General features: G+C 43.7%; 1 protein-coding gene across 1 annotated transcript; it reads left to right on the top strand.

Moving 5' to 3' along the window:
- The first annotated feature begins 129 nt into the window (after positions 1-129).
- On the top strand, positions 130-20,034 carry LOC111976469 (sodium-dependent lysophosphatidylcholine symporter 1). The gene is made up of 14 exons (XM_024005308.2): positions 130-673; positions 758-877; positions 1,749-1,873; positions 2,115-2,247; positions 6,637-6,715; positions 14,582-14,769; positions 15,122-15,212; positions 15,323-15,444; positions 15,578-15,661; positions 15,762-15,845; positions 15,951-16,063; positions 18,330-18,473; positions 18,789-18,965; positions 19,385-20,034. The coding sequence occupies exons 1-14, from the start codon at positions 587-589 to the stop codon at positions 19,419-19,421; spliced, it is 1,584 nt and encodes a 527-aa protein (XP_023861076.1). The 5' UTR covers positions 130-586; the 3' UTR covers positions 19,422-20,034.
- The last annotated feature ends 277 nt before the right edge of the window (positions 20,035-20,311 follow it).

Genomic DNA, 20,311 nt, shown 5'->3' with positions numbered 1-20,311 from the left:
GTTCCACTGCATTAAAAAAAAATAGTTCCCCTCTTATCAGGGATTGATTAAGACCTGGGACACCAGGTGTGTGCAATTAATTATCAGGTAGAGCAGAAAACCAGTAGGCTCCGGACCTCGTTCGGTAAGAGTTGAATACCGTTGGCCTAGGCTTTAGCTCAGCAGGCTAACAATATTGTGGTGCAGATGAGACCCGGGTTTGAACCATAGCCTAGTTGGTCAACTAATCTGCTTAAATATGGAATGCTGTTTGTCTATCGGTACATTATAGTGCTATTTCTGTAGGGTAAGCCCATTATAACGTTTATTTTTTTATTTTAGTTGTATGCAACTGTTGTACTCCCGCCATAGTAATCGGAACCTTCTGTTGGTCATCTCAAAAAGGAGTGGTTACTGGTGGTTTCACAATATTCCGAAAGACAAAGCATCAATACCCTGTGTTGAATATCACCGCAAAATGCGAACCGGCGGATACTGTTTTAAACCGATGCGAGCATACGCTTCTCACCCTATTGAAGTTCAAATCGCTTACTACTAATACCATACCACGTAAAATTATAGTTATTTTTAAATTGTGCACGAGAGAATGGCACATACCACGGTGATCAGAGATGGGTCGCAGTATGAGGACAAAAATGAGTTGGTTACAACGAAGGATGGAAACGCAACACTGGTAAAGTTATTTTGTAACTTTTCTCAATTTGTATCCGCCGAACTTCAGACTAATGTGAATTGATCAGGCTAAATATTATTGCAGAAAACCAGAGGCATTCCTTTGTCCCGGAAGATATGTTATGCAGTTGGTGGCATGCCCTATCAGATGACGGCCAACGCAAAGGGATTCTTCTTGCAGATTTTCCTGCTGGATGTTGTACAGGTCAGTGGAGAGGTCTGCCTGGATGACACTAATGTTTAATCTCAACTATTGATCTGAGGTGGAATTTTGTACAAAATATTTACTTCCTCGGCCCACCCATATTATTAATGAGGATTATGATGTCAGTATAATCAATAAGGATGGTATTAATCTAATAAGGATGGTATTAATCTATTGATGATGATTTTCTATAGACTATTCCAAGTTGACTGGAATAGTGTCCTCAGTTCGATTCTTATAGCATGTTTTGTAATGCCTGTAGGATGTGTCTGGTGCGGTTTTACAAGTGTGTGTGTGGTGGGGTTTTACAAGTCTGTGTGTGTAGTGGGAATGCTAATATTTGTATTAATATTCTACCTCTCATCCCTTCTCCAAAGAAAGTTGTTTTTACAATGCAGAAAATGATCAAATAAACCATCTGCCTCGAACATCATGGCTGAAGTTTAGTTATTGGCGTCAAATGCTCTTTGTTGAGTTGTTTAACAAAAGTTATTTTGTAACTTCCCCTTTATGTTTGGCCTTTGCTATAAACCCCTCATTAGTACCTCCTAGAAATTCAATGTAAGATTCTACTACTTTAGGCCAACTATACCAACCAAACAGCCCATATATGGGCATAGTGTGTATTTCAGATTCTGCTTTTGTTATATATATTTATTGGCGTGGTATTGCACTCAGCCCTCATCCCATGATGCAACAGAGCAGCCACCCTCTATAATTTAACTACACTGTCACCTCCATTACTTTAGTTAGTGAGTTCTATTCATACCAGGCAATGTTTTCACAGAAAGCACAGGACAGAGGCTCATTCCTTAACCACCCCACCACCTCCACCACTATCCAATAATGATTCTTTATACTGCACCTCTAGATGGGGGCCTTCTATGCATCTCTCATCCTCTTCCTTGGCCGGGCATGGGATGCCATCACTGACCCTCTGGTGGGATATATGGTCACCAAGAGTGGTAGGACACGCATCGGCAAACTCATTCCCTGGTTAGTGACTTCAGAAGGGCAATGCCCATAATATCTGCAGCCCCCGCACCTCACCTTGTTAAATGCGGAAGACACATTTCAGTTGAATGCATTGTTGTACAACTGACTAGGTATCCTTTCTTTCTTTCTCTGCACATCACATCACTGATTTAGGCTACACGCCAACGATAAAACACGATGGAACTGCCCATGATTTCACCATTCAAGTTATGTGCAATATTCCCTCCCTTCCACCCCTCAGGATCGTGTTCTCCATGCCGCTGGGCGTCCTGGCCTACGTCATGATGTGGTTCACGCCTCAGGAGTCCATGTCTCCCTCCTCCAGTTTCTTCTGGTTCTTCATCTGGAGCTGCCTCTTTGATGCCTTCATGACTGTAAGCTCAAATCAAATGAAATTGTATTTTGTCACATGCTTTGTAAACAACAGCTGTAGACTAACAGTGAAATGCTTACTTACGGGCCCTTCCCAACGATGCAAAGGAGTAAAAAAGAGAAATAATAGAACAATTTTAAAATAATAACACAATAAATAAATACACAATGAGTAACAATAACTTGGCTATATACACAGGTTACCAGTACTGAGTTGATGTGCAGGGGTATGGGGTAATTGAGGTAGATATGTACATATAAAGTGCATTTGGAAAGTATTTAGACCCCTTGACTTTTTCCACATTTTGTTACGTTACAGCCTTATTCTAAAATGGACGAAATAAAATAAAAAATCTTCTACAATCTACACAAAATACCCCATAATGACCAAGTGAAAACAGATTTTGAGATCTTTGTATATATAAATAAATAAAACGGAAAAACCTTATTTACATAAGTGTTCAGACCCTTTGCAATGACACTCGAAATTGAGCTCAGGTGCATCCTGTTTCCATTGATCATCCTTGAGATGTCCACTTGGAGTCCACTTGTGGTAAATTCAATTGATTGGACATGATTTGGAAAGGCACACACCTGTCTATATACAGTGGCTTGCAAAGTATTCACCCCCCTTGGCTTTGTTCCTATTTTGTTGCCTTACAACCTGGAATTAAAATAGATTTTTGGGGGGGTTGTATCATTTGATTTACACAACATGCCTACTACTTTGAAGATGCAAAATATATTTTATTTTGAAACAAACAAGAAGTAAGACAAAAAAAAACAGAACTTGAGGTTGCATAACTATTCACCCCCCCAAGTCAATACTTTGTAGAGCCACCTTTTGCAGCAATTACAGCTGCAAGTCTCTTGTGGTATGTCTCTATAAACTTGGCATATCTAGCCACTGGGATTTTTGCCCATTCAAGGCAAAACTGGTCCAGCTCCTTCAAGTTGGATGGGTACCTCTGGTGTACAGCAATCTTTAAGTCATACCACAGATTCTCAATTGGCTTTGACAAGGCCATTCCAAGACATTTAAATGTTTCCCCTTAAACCACTCAAGTGTTGCTTTAGCAGTATGCTTAGGGTCATTGTCCTGCTGGAAGTTGAACCTCCGTCCCAGTCTCAAATCTCTGGAAGACTGAAACAGGTTTCCCTCAAGAATTTCCCTTTTAGTGCCATCCATCATTCCTTCAATTCTGACCAGTTTCCCAGTCCCTGCCGATGAAAAACATCCCCACAACATGATGCTGCCACCACCATGCTTCACTGTGGGGATGCGGTTCTTGGGGTGATGAGAGGTGTTGGGTTTGCGCCAGACATAGTGTTTTCCTTGATGGCCAAAAAGCTACATTTTAGTCTCATCTGACCAGAGTATGTTCCATATGTTTGGGGAGTCTCCCAGATGCCTTTTGGCGAACACCAAACGTGTTTCCTTATTTTTTTCTTTAAGCAATGGCTTTTTTTCTGGACACTCGTAAAGCCCAGCTCTGTGGAGTGCACGGCTTAAAGTGGTCCTATGGACAAATACTCCAATCTCCGCTGTGGAGCTTTGCAGCTCCTTCAGGGTTATCTTTGGTCTCTTTGTTGCCTCTCTGATTAATGCCCTCCTTGCCTGGTCCGTGAGTTTGGGTGGGCGGCCCTCTCTTGGCAGGTTTTTTGTGGTGCCATATTCTTTCTATTTTTTAATAATGGATTGAATGGTGCTCCGTGGGATGTTCAAAGTTTCTGATATTTTTTTAGAACCCAACCCTGATCGGTACTACTTCACAACTTTGTCCCTGACCTGTTTGGAGAGCTGCTTGGTCTTCATGGTACCGCTTGCTTAGTGGTGTTGCAGACTCTGGGGCCTTTCAGAACAGGTGTATATATACTAAGATCATGTGACACTTAATTGCAAACAGGTGGACTTTATGTAACTAATTATGTGACTTCTGAAGGTAATTGGTTGCACCAGATCTTATTTTGGGGCTTCATAGCAAAGTGGGTGAACACATATGCACGCACCACTTTTCCATTGTTTTTTTATTTTTTTTAATATATATATTTTTTTCACTTCACCAATTTGTACTATTTTGTGTGTGTCCATTACCTGAAATCCAAATAAAAATCTATTTAAATTACAGGTTGTAATGCAACAAAATAGGAGAAACACCAAGAGGGATGAATACTTTTGCAAGGCACTGTAAGGTCCCACAGTTGACAGTGCATGTCAGAGCAAAAACCAAGCCATGAGGTCGACGGAATTGTCCGTAGTCCTCTGAGACAGGATTGTGTCGAGGCACAGATCTAGGGAAGGGTACCAAACATTTCTGCAGCATTGAAGCTGCCCAAGAACACAGTGGCCTCCATCATTCTTAAATGGAAGTAGTTTAGAACCCGCCAAGACACTTCCTAGAGCTGGCTGTCCGGACGAACTAAGCAGTCGGGGGAGAAGGGCCTTGGTCAGGGAGGTGACCAAGAACCAGATGGTCCCTCTGACAGAGCTCTACAGTTCCTCTGTGGAGATGGGAGAACCTTCTAGAAGGACAAGCATCTCTGCAGCACTCCACCAATCAGGCCTTTATGGTAGAGTGGCCAGATGGAAGCTACTGCTCAGTAAAGGTATATGACAGCCCACTTGGAGTTTGCCAAAAGGCACCTAAAAACTCTCAGACTATGGGAAACCAGATTCTCTGGTCTGATGAAACCAAGATTGAACTCTTTGGCTTGAATGCCAAGTGTCACGTCTGGCGGAAACCTGGCACCATCCCTACGGTGAAACATGGTGGTGGCAGCATCATGCTGTGGGGATGTTTTTCAGCTGCAGGGACTGGGAGACTAGTCAGGATCGAGGCAAAGATGAACGGAGCAAAGTACAGAGAGATCCTTGATGAAAACCCTACTCCAGAGCGCTCAGGACCTCAAACTGGGTTGAAGGTTCACCTTCCAACAGGAAAATGACCCTAAGCCAGGGGTGGGCAAACTTTTTGACTCGCGGGCCACAATGGGTTCTAAAATTTGACAGAGGGGCCGGGCCAGGAGCATTTGGAGGGAGTGTTTGGGCCGGATATACTAAAGCATTAAATGTAGTGTGTGCAAACCTCATAGCACAGTAAGAACACTACAACCCAATTTATTAACTGTCTTTCAAATGTGAAAAATAGCCCTTATCAGTTAATAAATTTGTCTCAAGGAATATGCAAATATGTGCATTTACATACTATTTCGCAGATACCGGGATGAGGAAATGTAAATAGATTAAAATAACATACGCACTGTGATTTATCAAGATTGCGTCTGTTTTTAATAAGTTTCAATCGAAGGTGCAAAGTAAAGAAATCAACATTTATTGAAAAATGGAATCACTTTCAACATTCAAAACATATTATTACACAACGAAATACTCAAGCTCAATAATATCTACTTGTGTTAAACTCCGCAAAATCATGGATGGATTGTCCTGACCGCGCGCTCTACAAACTCGCCACGGACGCCCTCGCCTTCACGCGCAAACAGTACACGTGTATCGTTGCCAAGCACACAGACATAGGCTGTATTAAATATCCTACCTGCAGCTGAAAATTTAAATTTAAATTAAGAGCGATTTGCGGCGTGTTAATAAAGCTACTGTACCGCTGCTGTGCGTAAATGCGCATTGCTCTTAATTAAAAGACGCACTTCCATATAATTTGGATAAGTTTGGCGGGCCGGATTAAAAAGCCTAACGGGCCGTATGTGGCCCGCGGGCCGTAGTTTGCCCATGTCTGCCCTAAGCACACAGCCAAGACAACGCAGGAGTGGCTTCGGGACAAGTTTCTGAATGTCCTTGAGTGGCACATCCAGAGCCCGGACTTGAACCCAATCGAACATCTCTGGAGAGACCTGAAAATTGCTGTGCAGCGACGCTCACCATCCAACCTGACTGAGCTTGAGAGGATCTACAGAGAAGAATGGGAGAAACTCCCCAAATACAGGTGTGCCAAGCTTGTAGCGTCGGGTGCCAAGCAGTTTCTATAACAAGCGGTGATACAGCCAGTCAAGATGCTCTAAATGGTGCAGCTGTAAAACATGCCAAATCTTTTCAGCCTCCTGAGGGGGAAGAGGCGTTGTCGTGCCTTCTTCACGACTGTGTTGGTGTGTGTGGACCATGATAATTCCTTAGTGATGTGGACACAGGGGAAGCTGTTGACCTGCTCCACTACAGCCCTGTCAATGTAGATGGAGGCGTGCTCGGTCCTCCGTGGCGACTACTAAGCTAGTAGCCACAATCTATTCTAATTCGCCAGCTGTGCTTATAATGTTCAGGTGCACCCAACTCCTAACAGTAGAACTATAGTTACAGCCAAATACTCTACCTTTCTTTGTGCATTGTTCCTGTGTTCACAGTCCATCTCTTCCCTCTCCAGTGCTACCATGTCCCCTACTCCTCACTCAACATGTTCCTGGGGGGAGACCAGAAGGACAGAGACTCTGCCACCGGCTACAGTAAGGCATCCTCTGGAGTGAAATGACTCATCAGATATTGTTTCAGATCTCCCTTGGAAAATATGATTTTATTTTAGCAGGACTTCCCGGATTAAATTATTAGTAAACACATTCTTATGATAATGATGATGGTACAACCATCACTGCGACTCTTACTGTTCTCCGTTGTTGTGATGTAGCCTATGTAGTGGTTATCATTATTATTATTTGTATAGAGACGTAGGCAGGCCAGACAGGATGTCAGTTTCATGTCTGACTTTTGAGGGTTTGGTTTCCTGGCAGTGACTGACTCTGTCTGATGTGGAGGTGGTGTTGGCTGAAGGCAAGCTAAAGTTAACAGGTCAAGGATCAGAGACACGGACACATTTCCTTAACTTCAGTGTAAAAAAAAAAAGAAGAAGCGTTGTGTGCATTAGAGATAATAAAAATACTGGCTTGGTTTCAGTCTATGGACAGTGTGCCTTAAATGGCAATTCTGCCACTTTTCAACCTCATATTCATTATCTCCAGCACCAAACCAGTGTCTGTGAAAACAGCAGTGTTTCTAAACTCAGCAAAAAAAGAAACATCCCCTTTTCAGGACTCTGTCTTTCAATGATAATTCGTAAAAATCCAAATAACTTCACAGATCTTCATTGTAAAGGGTTTAAACACTGTTTCCCATGCTTGTTCAATTAACCATAAACAATTCATGAACATGCATCTGTGGAATGGTCGTTAAGACACTAACAGCTTAGGCAATTAATGTCAGGCAATTAAGGTCACAGTTATGAAAACTTAGGACACCTAAGGGGCCTTTCTACTTACTCTGAAAAACACCAAAAGAAAGATGCCCAGGGTCCCTGCTCATCTGCGTGAACGTGCCTTAGGCATGCTGCAAGGAGGCATGAGGACTGCAGATATGGGTAGGGCAATAAATTGCAATGTCCATACTGTGAGACGCCTAAGACAGCACTACAGGGAGACAGGACGGACAGCTGATTGTCCTCGCAGTGGCAGACCACGTGTAACAACACCTGCACAGGATCGGTACATCCGAACATCACACCTGCGGGACAGGTACAGGATGGCAACAACAACTGCCGAGTTACACCAGGAACGCACAATCCCTCCATCAGTGCTCAAACTGTCCGCAGTAGGCTGAGAGAGGCTGGACTGAGGGCTTGTAGGCCTGTTGTAAGGCAGGTCCTCACCAGACATCACCGGCAACAACGTTGCCTATGGGCACAAACCCACTGTCGCTGGACCAGACAGGACTGGCAAAAAGTGCTCTTCACTGACAAGTCACGGTTTTCACCAGGGGTGATGGTCGGATTCGCGTTTATCGTCGAAGGAATGAGCGTTACTCCGAGGCCTGTACTCTGGCGTGGGATCGATTTTGGGGGTGGAGGGTCCGTCATGGTCTGGGGCGGTGTGTCACAGCATCATCGGACTGAGCTTGTCATTGTAGGCAATCTCAATGCTGTGCATTACAGGGAAGACATCCTCCTCCCTCGTGTGGTGCCCTTCCTGCAGGCTCATCCTGACGTGACCCTCCAGCATGACAGTTCCACCAGCCATACTGCTCGTTCTATGCGTGACTTCCTGCAAGACAGGAATGTCAGTGTTCTGCCATGGCCAGTGACGAGCCCGGATCTCAATCCCATTGAGCACGTCTGGAACCTGTTGGATCGAAGGGTGAAGGCTAGGGTCTTTCCCCCCAGAAATGTCTGGGAACTTGCAGGTGCTTTGGTGGAAGAGTGGGGTAACATCTCACAGCAAGAACTGGCAAATCTGGTGCAGTCCATGAGGAGGAGATGCACTGCAGTACTTAATGCAGCTGGTGGCCACACCAGATACTGACTGTTAATTCTGATTTTGAAACGATTTCTTTCCAAAACCTGCAATGAGTTTCTAGCTCAAGGTTTTTTTTCCCCACGTCACCACAAATCTCACATACTGCTTTCACGTAGGATTGACCTTTTTTTACCTGTGAAGAAAATTGTTTGTTCATTTGTTCATATGAACAATGTTTATATACTACATTCTTGACTGCATCTGTAGTCACCATGGGGATGTGTGAAATTTACTCCTCAGCCTGAAGTGTCATGTTTTTGGTCACCTTGCTAGCTTTTGAGGTGGCTTGATTGGTTAAGACACTTGATGGAGGATGGTCACGTGTGTTCGTAAGGCAGAGGTTCTGAGTTCACGCCTGGTATGGTGCCGAAGTGGTGCAGCGCTAAGTAGGGGTGTGCCGATCTCGTCATACTCGTAATTGTATCTGTTTTATCACACTTGATACTCATCGGATTTACTCTTGATCGGAGAACCTGGAAGTGTGCTGTAAAGGCCCCAAAAATGGTTGAAGACTCCAGTCACTCTAGTCATGGACTGTTCTCTCTGCTACTGCACGGCAAGTGGTACCGCAGCGCCAAGTCTAGGTCCAAAAGGCTCATTAACAGCTTCTACCCCCAAGCCATAAGCGTGCTGATGAACAATTAATCGAATGGCCATCCGGACTATTTACTTTTGTTTTTACTCTGCTGCTACTCGTTGTTTATCTATGCATAATCACTTTACCCCTACCTACATGTACAAATTACCTTCACGCACCTTGACTCAACACTTATGCCAAAACATTCGTACAATAAAAATAAAATAATCTAAATGTGTCCTTTTATTCTCTACTGATCTGTTGCTCGGTAAACATGGCTGGGTGAGAAGAAATCATATTAGCAAGAAGTATGAACTTGGATCACGACATAACGACAGACGTCAGCAATAGAATAATTATATGGACAAACAAAGTAGGCCTACTAAACAACTCCAAGTAGACAGACAAAAACAACCACATGGCCTCAGCAAAGTCTCCAGAAAATAACTGGATTGAACAACAATGACTAGCAACGGATTCTGATTTTATACACAATGTTTGGAGAAGGGGAGACTTGTGCCCTGAGACGAGTGACTGAGTGAAACAGCCGTGCGTTTGTCTGTCTGGGGAAATTAAAGCAATCATTGCATCAGGCTCAACTGATACCCCATCCATTTATTTACAGACAGAAGATTTAGCCAATAGTTGTTTAGAGCACACACAGCTTCACACTGTTTGAGTGAAACAGAGATGCGTGCTGGCAGCTAAAAAAAGGAACCGTTTTACAAAAAAATACTTGTCATAAAAAATACATATTCAGAAAATTCTCCATATCTGTTACAATACTCATTTTGCCTGAGTACTCAGCACACCCCTATTTCTAAGCAAGCAGTGTGACATCCTTAAAAAAAAGTGTTTATTGAACCTTTCATTTAAGTCAGTTATGAACAAATTCTTATTTACAATGATGGCCTACCCCTGCCAAACCCAGATGACGCTGGGCCAATTGTGCGCCGTCCTATGGGACTCCCAATCAACCAGGGACTGTTGTGACACCTCTTGCACTGAGATGCAGTGCCTTAGACCGCTGCGCCACTCGGGAACACTCAGTGGTACCGTGACCCGGATCTATAGTTGAGCTCTCTGAGGCCGCTGTTGAGTACGTTTGAGGGGTGGATGTAGCACGTAGGGATGTGTGAAACTCCTCAGCCTGAAGTTTCGTGCTTGCTTCACCTCATTAGCTAGCTTTTGAGGTGGCACGATCGTCTAAGATCTTGAGGGAGGACGATCGCGTGTGTTTGTGAGGCAGAGGTCCCGAGTTTGCGCCAGATAGTGGCCGAATCGGGAGGAAGTGGTACTCGCTACGCAAGCAGTGTGAAATCCTTTACACAAGCTTTTTGAAACCTCCCGTTGGCATGCAGGCATGCGTAGGCCTAGCAGTGTGCCGATGTAGGTGGGCGTTTTTTTTTTTGGTCTTCTCCTTTTTTTTGTTTAAGTATGTGTATTGTACTTTAACCCCTTTTCTCCCCAATTTCGTGATATCCAAATGGTTGTTACAGTCTTGTCCCATAGCTGAAATTTCCCTACGGACGTCGGGAGAGGCGAAGGTCGAGAGCCACGCGTCCTCTGAAACGTGCATCTATTTGATTAAATCCATTGAATATACACCATCAAAACAAATCCATTATTAATTTGTTTCGGCAGGTCCTAAGGAACATTAAGACAAAATGTATTTTCTAAACTACAGAATGCCAGATTTTTGGAGTTCAATTATGTTACATCCAAATGAATGAAATCACAAGTTTATTATTTTGTTCAATTAAAAAGACACACCTACCCTGATCACAGTCAACACACATATTATATTTTGTTGTAAGAATATAGTGGAATATTACAATAAAATACAAATAATATTTTTCCCACTTGTGTCACGGGAACGTGTGGAACCCATGTTCAAATACAAAAGTGATCTTTTGAAACAGCCCAAGCCCGTGCGTTCTTAATCCCTCTCTTTCCTACTCCACTTTGTTAGGGAGCTGTTGTAGGGTCTTCATCATGATACCGATTTAAAAAAAATTATATATATAATTAACAATCCTATTTTCAAAAGTATGTGAGTCTAGCGTTCATATTTCACAACCACCACGTGCTTTGTATAGGAGTTGCCTATACGAGGTCGAGCAAAAATAATATGCCTACACATTATTTTAGGCTGGCGTATTTGCTAAATGTTTCTGATCAGTGATAGATGAGCAAATTAATAACCTAGAGCGATTTTAATTTTATTTATTTAACCTTTATTTAACTAGGCAAGTCAGTTCAAAGCAAATTCTTATTTACAATGAAGGCCTACTAGAAGGCAAAAGGCCTCCTGCGGGGACGGAGGCTGGGATATAAAATAAAAATGATAGGACAAAACACACATCACGACAAGAGCAACACTACATAAAGAGACCTAAGACAACAACATAGCATGACAGCAACACATGAAAACACAAAATGGTAGCAACACAACACGGCAGCAACACAAAACATGTAATTAACATTATTGGACACAGACAACAGCACAAAAGGCAAGAAGGTAGAGACAACAATACATCACACGAAGCAGCCACAACACGAAGCAGCCACAACTGTCAGTAAGAGTGTTCATGATTGAGTCTTTGAATGAAGAGATGGATATAAAACTGTCCAGTTGGATTGTTTGTTGCAGCTCGTTCCAGTCGCTAGCTGCAGCGAACTGAAAAGAGGAGCGACCCAGGGACGTGTGTGCTTCGGGGACCTTTAAACAGAATGTGACTGGCAGAACGGGTGTTGTATGTGGAAGATGAACTATGTGGAGCTATACCACCTCCACCTATTTCCCCAGCCAGAAACCAATTAAGTCAGTGAAGTCGAAGGCTTTTGGTTGGGAGTAAGCTAAGGCTATTAAGGGACTGCGAAATAATCCACTAGTTAAAATACATTTATTTTTATTTCACCTTTATTTAACCAGGTGGGCAAGTTGAGAACAAGTTCTCATTTACAATTGCGACCTGGCCAAGATAAAGCAAAGCAGTTCGACACATACAACAACACAGAGTTACACATGGAGTAAAACAAACATACAGTCAATAATACAGTCGAAAAATAAGTCTATATAAAATGTGAGTCAATGAGGTGAGATAAGGGAGGTAAAGGCAAGAAAAGGCCATGGTGGCGAAGTAAATACAATATAGCAAGTAAAACACTGGAATGGTAGATTTGCAGTGGAAGAATGTGCAAAGTAGAAATAATGGGGTGCAAAGGAGCAAAATAAATAAATAAGTACAGTAGGGGAAGATGTAGTTGTTTGAGCTAAATTATAGATGGGCTATGTACAGGTGCAGTAATCTGTGAGCTGCTCTGACAGCTGGTGCTTAAAGCTAGTGAGGGAGATAAGTGTTTCCAGTTTCAGAGATTTTTGTAGTTCGTTCCAGTCATTGGCAGCAGAGAACTGGAAGGAGAGGCGACAAAGGAGGAATTGGCTTTGGGGGTGACCAGAGAGATATGCCTGCTAGAGTGCGTGCTACAGGTGGGTGCTGCTATGGTGACCAGTGAGCTGAGATAAGGGGGGACTTTACCACGGTCAGAACCGTGCAGAGTAGTGATGCTGGACGGACGGGCGGGCAGGTGCAGGCAGCGATCGGTTGAAGAGCATGCATTTAGTTTTACTTGTATTTAAGAGCAGTTGGAGGCCACGGAAGGAGAGTTGTATGGCATTGAAGCTCGTCTGGAGGGTTGTTAACACAGTGTCCAAAGAAGGGCCAGAAGTATACAGAATGGTGTCATCTGCGTAGAGGTGGATCAGAGACTCACCAGCAGCAAGAGCAACATCATTGATGTATACAGAGAAGAGAGTCGGCCTAAGAATTGAACCCTGTGGCACCCCCATAGAGACTGCCAGAGGCCCGGACAACAGGCCCTCCAATTTGACACTGAACTCTATCAGAGAAGTAGTTGGTGAACCAGGCGAGGCAATCATTTGAGAAACCAAGGCTATTGAGTCTGCCGATGAGGATGTGGTGATTAACAGAGTCGACCTTGAGGACCTTGAGCGTGGCTGAGGTGCACCCATGACCAGCTCTGAAACCAGATTGCATAGCGGAGAAGGTGCGGTGGGATTCAAAATGGTCGGTAATCTGTTTGGTTGACTTGGCTTTCGAAGACCTTAGAAAGGCAGGGTAGGATAGATATAGGTCTGTAGCAGTTTGGGTCAAGAGTGTCCCCCCCCCCCTTTGAAGAGGGGGATGACTGCAGATGCTTTCCAATCTTTGGGAATCTGAGACGACACGAAAGAGAGGTTGAACAGGCTAGTAATAGGGGTTGCAACAATGTCGGCAGATAATTTTAGAAAGAAAGGCTCCAGATTGTCTAGCCCGGCTGATTTGTAGGGGTCCAGATTTTGCAGCTCTTTCAGAACATCAGCTGACTGGATTTGGGAGAAGGAGAAATGGGGAAGGCTTGGGCGAGTAGCTGTGGGGGGTGCAGGGTGCATAACATAACACAATCCACTTGTTAAACTACATAACATGCTGGTAAAATGTTGTAATAAATGAGCCAACTAGACAAGATGATCATGAGCAGCATTCACCTCAATTTAGCTAACATTTCCCCAGCCTAACTGTAGCCTAACCAATATACAAACTGAGATTCAGTGAAAATGTGGATTGATTTATAAAGATGAGACCCCACAGAATTGTGTCAAAGCAGCGTGATGGCGCTGTCCCAATAAAAACGGTGCTGAAATGTTCTTGACCACACATGGAAATACGATTACAACGATTGCTGCCTCATCATTGCGGCAAAATTGTATGCTAAGCCTTAGGCCAAAGTTTTACCGAAATGATTAGTTATGCAGAAAAAAAAGTTTTGACATTGATACCGGCAATAGCTTTCAGATATAAGGAAGATGCTGGATAAAAGTTGGCGGTGTGGTAAAGTTGGCGGGTAAAACGTCTTAGTATGAAAGGGATAATAGTGTTTGAAAATCACTGTTTTTAAAATGTTTAAACTTTTGATGTTATCAGGTAGAACTATTTTTTTTCTTCTACAAATTGTAGAAATGGACCGTTTTCACATATGTTGACGTTGGTATTGTGCTGGAGATAATGGAAAAGTATGTTAAAAAGTGGTGGAGTTGCTCTTTTAAAAACAGTATTACTGTATGAGGCATCTTTGGTTTTAACCCCCAAAACACCCGAAGTAAAATGTTTTTCCTCTCATTTCTTCTTCACTGTTCTCCATGTCAGTGTTTCCCAACCTTTTTTCTGTTACTGTACCACCAAGTAAATTTTGCTCTGCCCAGAGTACTGTTGAAGTACCCCCTTCATGTGCATTTTACCAGTTAACCTATGGTATCATGAGTCTTCTCAAGTACCCCCTGTGGTTAGGACAGGTACTCCAAGGGTTCCTAGTACCCCTGGTTGGTTAATTCCATGTCAATGTTTTCATTGTATATGTCTCCATTCTCTTCAATTCTTCTTTTCCCTCAGGAATGGGGATGGAGGTGTTTGCAACACTGGCGGGTGCAACCATTCAGGGTCAGATTGTGGGGGTGTACCATGCTAAGAGTGCACAAGACTGCAGCCAGCTGAACTACAGCGAGGCCTCCCTCCGTAACGTTTCCTCGCGCTTAATCCAGAACTTTTCCTCACCCCTCACTGATACCCTCCAGAACACGGTGTGGTCCATCATATCCATAACCCTCACAGTCTTTCTCTTCTCTCTCTTACAATAACCACTATCACACTCTTCTCTAACTGAGAAGACAACTTTGTATCACTTCCTCTCCGCAATATGTCAGAAGTGTGAAAGAGAACGTTTCAACTAGAATTTGCCTGTACTGTAGAACTTCAGTAAAAGCATTGCAGTTGTAGGTTCTTCCCTATTTGTGGTCATTACAGGAAGTGTAATGTTGTCTTGTCTGAACTGACAAGTATCTTTTGACATTTTCCCCTGAGCTTGTTGCTGTGTGTCTTAATACAGATATGCTGATTTTAATATTCATTTGTTATTTTCTGTCTTGGCTTCAGAGAAGAGCTTATGTGCTTGCTGCTTTAGTTTTGGGAGGAATCTATTTCCTGTGTTGTGTTGTGCTCTTCCTGGGTGTGAAGGAGCAGTTGGGTGAGTATGGTTTCTTAGGTGCTCTGTCATATGTTGATGAATTAAAATTGGACTGGGGTATGAGAGACATCAGGCTATTTATTGATGACTTCTTTCACTTTCCACCCCAGCTCCTCTCAGTACCCTGGACCGTATCCGTATGCCCTACCTGGCAGGTATGAAGATGGTGGTGGGACACACCCCCTACGTGAAACTCGTATTCGGGTTTCTCTTTGCCTCGCTTGCCTTCCAGGTGAGGGTCGCCCTAGGGTCTGGGCTGTGTTTTATGTGTATGATGATGATGATGATGATGATGACGATGATCGTGGAGAGGTTTAATGACTTAAATTATTCTCTTTCTTTCCTGTCACGGCAACATTACCCAGATGGCTCAAGGAAACTTTGCCCTCTTCTGTACCCATGCTGCAGGTCTGGGGGCCTACTTCCAACACCTCGTCCTTATCCTGCTAGTGAGTAAAGTAACCACGTTTGACACTCATTCAGAGTAGGTTCATGCATTGGTTTAGGTAACAAGAGTGTCTTTTTTTGTATGTGTGTGTCCTTGTCTAGACAGCTGCCACATTGTCCATCCCTCTGTGGCAGACATTGCTTTTGAGACTGGGGAAGAAGACAACGCTGTACATAGGACTCTGTGTAAGTTCCCTTCTACAAGAACTTGGTTATGTATATGTTACAAATGATCCTTGACATTTTTAACTTCCTTTATCACTCTGTCTGTTGTTTCTCCTTTTTTTTCAGATGTATGCACCAGCCCTTGTGATCATTGCGTCCATTCAGAGTAACCTGCCTGTCTTCATCATTATGTCCATCATATCTGGGTCTAGTCTATCGGCACTCTACCTGCTGCCCTGGTGAGAGGTTGTGTTTGTACACATACAGTGCATTCTGACAGTATTCATACCCCTTGACTTTTTCCACATTTTGTTACGTTACAGCCTTATTCTACAGCCTTTTTTTGTTGTTGTTGCCCTCATCAGTCTACACACAAATACACCATAATGACAAAGCAAAAACAGGTTTTTAGAAATGTTTACATTTACATAAGTATTTAGACCCTGTACTTTGTTGAAGCACCTTTGGCAGCAATTTACAGCCTTGGGTCTTCTTGGGTATGACGCTACAACCTTGTCAAGGGGTCTGAATACTTTCCATATGCTCTGTAGGTCAAAACACAATACATGTGATGACTAAAATGATAATATTAACAAGCATTAGAGATACAGTACCATTACATGTTCAATGGCTTAGGGCTCTCGAGTGGCGCAGCGGTCTAAGGCACTGCATCTCAGTGCTAGAGGCGTCACTACAGACCCTGGTTCGATTCCAGGCTGTATCACAACCGGCCGTGATTGGGAGTCCCATAGGGTTTGGCCGTCATTGTAAATAAGAATTTGTTGGTGCCTCCCGAGTGGCGCAGTTGCTAGCTGTAACACCAGAGATCCTGGTTCGAGGCTCTGTAGCAGCCGGCCATGGCCGGGAGACCCATTTGGCCCAGTGTCATCTGGGCTAGGGGGGGGGTTTGGCCAGCAGGGATGTCCTTGTCCCATCGTGCCCTAGTGACTCCTGTGGCGGGCCGTGACACGGTCACCAGGTGCACGGTGTTTCCTCCGACACATTGGTGTGGCTGGCTTCCGGGTTAAGCGGGCATTGTGTCAAGAAGCAGTGTGGCTTGGTTGGGTCGTGTTTAGGAGGATGCATGGCTCTCGACCTTTGCCTCTCCTGAGTCCGTACGGGAGTTGCAGTGATGAGTCAAAACTGTAACCATGAAATTGGGGAGAAAAAGCGGTAAATGTAAATAAAATACTATAAAAAAATAACTGACTTGCCTAGTTAAATAAAGGTTAAATAAAACACATTGACATGTTGTAGCATACTGTAACTAGTCCAGGCCTCCAGCCACACCACACAGTCACAACTGATGACTCATAGCACTAACCCTGGTGGCTCGCCCCACCCCCCTCATTATGTTGGTGCCAAAAACTAGTAAAACACCCTCCTACTGTTTCACCCATAATAATATCATGTTGTATGAATATGCACGATATACTGTTTTGACTTTCTCTGTCTCATTAAGTAGCCACAACTTTGCCTTTGTCCTCAGAACTATGTTCTGACCTCTTGATTTCATCACAATGATAGGCAACTTCTGGAGCAGGGTTTCCCACCTCAGTTCCAAGGGGTTCACGTTTTGGATTTTGACCTGATTTGGTGTCACACTTTTACCCCTATCCCTAGGGCCTGATTGGTGTCACACTTTTACCTCCATCCCTATCAAACACAGCTGATTAATCAAATTGCATTCTAAACTGAAGATCATGATTAGGTGATTATTGGAGTCAGGTGTGTTAGCTGGGGCTGGGGCAAAACTGTGACACCAATCAGGCCCCTGAGGACTGGAGCTGCCCAGGCCTGCCCTAGCACTACACAGCTGAATCAAATAATCATTAAGCTTTGTTCATTTGAAACAGCGGTGTAGTGTTATGGCAGAAACCAAAACGTGCACCCCTTGGGGTCCCGAGGACTGAGTTCAGGAAACAGTGCTCTAGAGTTCTCCATCTTGAAAGCCACTATATAAACAGTTAGGTCAGTATAGCCTATCATAATGGCCCTGTCTCCCTGGTAACTGGACTGGGGCTTCCCTCCCACACACTCTGGACTGGGGCTTCCCTCCCACACACTCTGGACTGGGGCTTCCCTCCCACACACTCTGGACTGGGGCTTCCCTCCCACACACTCTGGACTGGGGCTTCCCTCCCACACACTCTGGACTGGGGCTTCCCTCCCACACACTCTGGACTGGGGCTTRCCTCCCACACACTCTGGACTGGGGCTTCCCTCCCACACACGCTGGACTGGGGCTTTCCTACCACACACTCTGAGATTCTTATTTTTCCACAGCTATTGGAGAGCACACTCCTAAAGACTTGAGTCATGAGGAAAGTTAAGAAATGGTCTGCAGTGCTCTCTGAGCTGAGAAACATCTCAGTGTTTTACGACAACTATTAAATCATCTACTAAAGGAAGGAAGAAGTGGACAGTAATACATGTGTTATTTATTTAGTGAAATAGTCTCCAATGCATTCTCACACAGTACCTTGTCTTCCTGTCTGTGTGCAGGTCTATGCTGCCGGATGTAGTCGATGACTTCAAGGTGAAGAATCCCACCAGTACGGACCTGGAGCCCGTCTTTTATTCCTGCTATGTTTTCTTCAACAAGTTTGGAGGGGGGATATCTGTGGGCATCTCCACCCTGGCATTACAGTGAGTTCCACCTGCAGGGATTGGAGACTAGAATCTTAAGTATTGGTACAAATATAAATGGAATCATGTATGGGTTTATTTACATCAACATGACTCTTTATTTGGGTGCTGTTTAGACCTTTGTCATATCTCTCAACAGCACCCAATGAAGAGTCATGTTGATGTAAATAAATCCATACATGATTCAATCTATATTTGTACCGATACTTGGATTTTATCTGTAGTGGGACAGCACTTTCAGAACAGTTTCCCCCTCTGTAATTGCTTGTCTACCGAGTGTAACCCTCCTCTCTCATCCTCCTCTCTCATCCTCAGCTTTGCAGGGTATAAGCCTGGGGCCTGCAGGCAGAACCCAGCTGTGATCACAGCGTTGCGGGTCCTGTTCGCCCCTGTGCCCGTCGTCCTCCTCCTCGTTGGTCTGGTGCTGTTTTATTTCTACCCCATCAATGAAGAGCGGCGCTGCCAGATCCAGCAGGAACTGCAGAAAGCAGAGTGAGTTTCCATCCTGTTGATAGTCCCAATACCCTACAGTGGATCTGCATGACTTGCATTAATTGGTTGAACTGATTGGATCTAGACTGACATCTAGTGGTAGATTACTGTAGCTGTCTAGTTTTTGTTTTTCTCGGCAAATCAAATAAAAGTTTATTGGGCACGTGCACATGGTAGAGCGATTTGCTTACTTGCTAATGCTCCTCAACAATGACAAATACAAGAGTACCAAAATAACAAGTAGTAATAAAAAGTACATTAAAAAAGTAATAAAAATATGAAAATGTACATGATAGAATCTACAGTATGATTTATAAAAAATGTGCTTGAATTATATAATATATTTACTTTAAAAAAGTAAAGCTTTCCTGATAATTCTATGACATGTTTCACTTACAAAGCCATATTGGTCTTTACAGGAAAGTGGATGGATTCCAAGTAATGGAGGCAGTGTGATTGTAGACTCCGCTCAGACACAGCCAGCCGGTCTAAATGGAAACTTTCATCTGTCAGTGTCTTTGTCTGACATGGTGCATGACTGTTCACACCTCATCTGGCACCATGCTAGGACACTGCTGCCTATTTCACAGCAGCTCGCATGTGTTTATACCACGGAAGAAGATTGTCATGGTCACAGGCCGAAACAGACACTTGGCTTATATTGAATCTTTGCATGTGTGTGTGTGTGTGTGTGTGTGTGTGTTTTCTTATCCAACCATTGTAATCACTTTTGTGTACAACAGTGGTTCCCAACCTTTTTCTGTTACTGTACCACCAACTGAATTTTGCTCAGCACAGAGTACCCCTGAAGTACCCCCTCATGTGTGTTTTACCAGAAAGCCTATGGTCTCATGGATCTTCTCAAGTACCCCCTGTGGGTAGGCCAGGTACCCACTGTGGGTAGGCCAGGTACCCCCTGTGGATAGGCCAGGTACCCCCTGTGGATAGGCCAGGTACCACCAGGGGCCCTAGTAGCACTGGTTGGGAACCACTGGTGTCCAATACTGTTCACCGGATGCAAGAGTAATATATTTGCATGTTTGTAATAAACCAGTTATATTCAAAGGGATCAAGATCAACATTTTATTTGAAGCGTTTTAACCTAGTATACAGTAGGCCTAAATTATATTCTAGTCTGGGATGCTGATGCCGCATTACAGATCAAATATATTAAAATAAATAAATGGGGAAGGTAAATCTAACATCCAACAGAAGAAGAAGAAACACCACGGGATCGTTTAATGGTGCGTGCATTGTTATTACATTGTTATTATTTATGAACAGAATAAAATAAAAAATCGCGCTCAAAATGTGACAAACACTCCCACTTTTTTCCCCCGGTTTAA

This window comes from Salvelinus sp. IW2-2015, linkage group LG17 (genome assembly GCF_002910315.2).
Source record: "Salvelinus sp. IW2-2015 linkage group LG17, ASM291031v2, whole genome shotgun sequence".
Lineage (NCBI taxonomy): Eukaryota > Metazoa > Chordata > Actinopteri > Salmoniformes > Salmonidae > Salvelinus > Salvelinus sp. IW2-2015.
The sequence above is the reverse complement of the archived record's forward strand: the minus strand, read 5'-3'. Positions and strand labels throughout refer to the sequence as shown.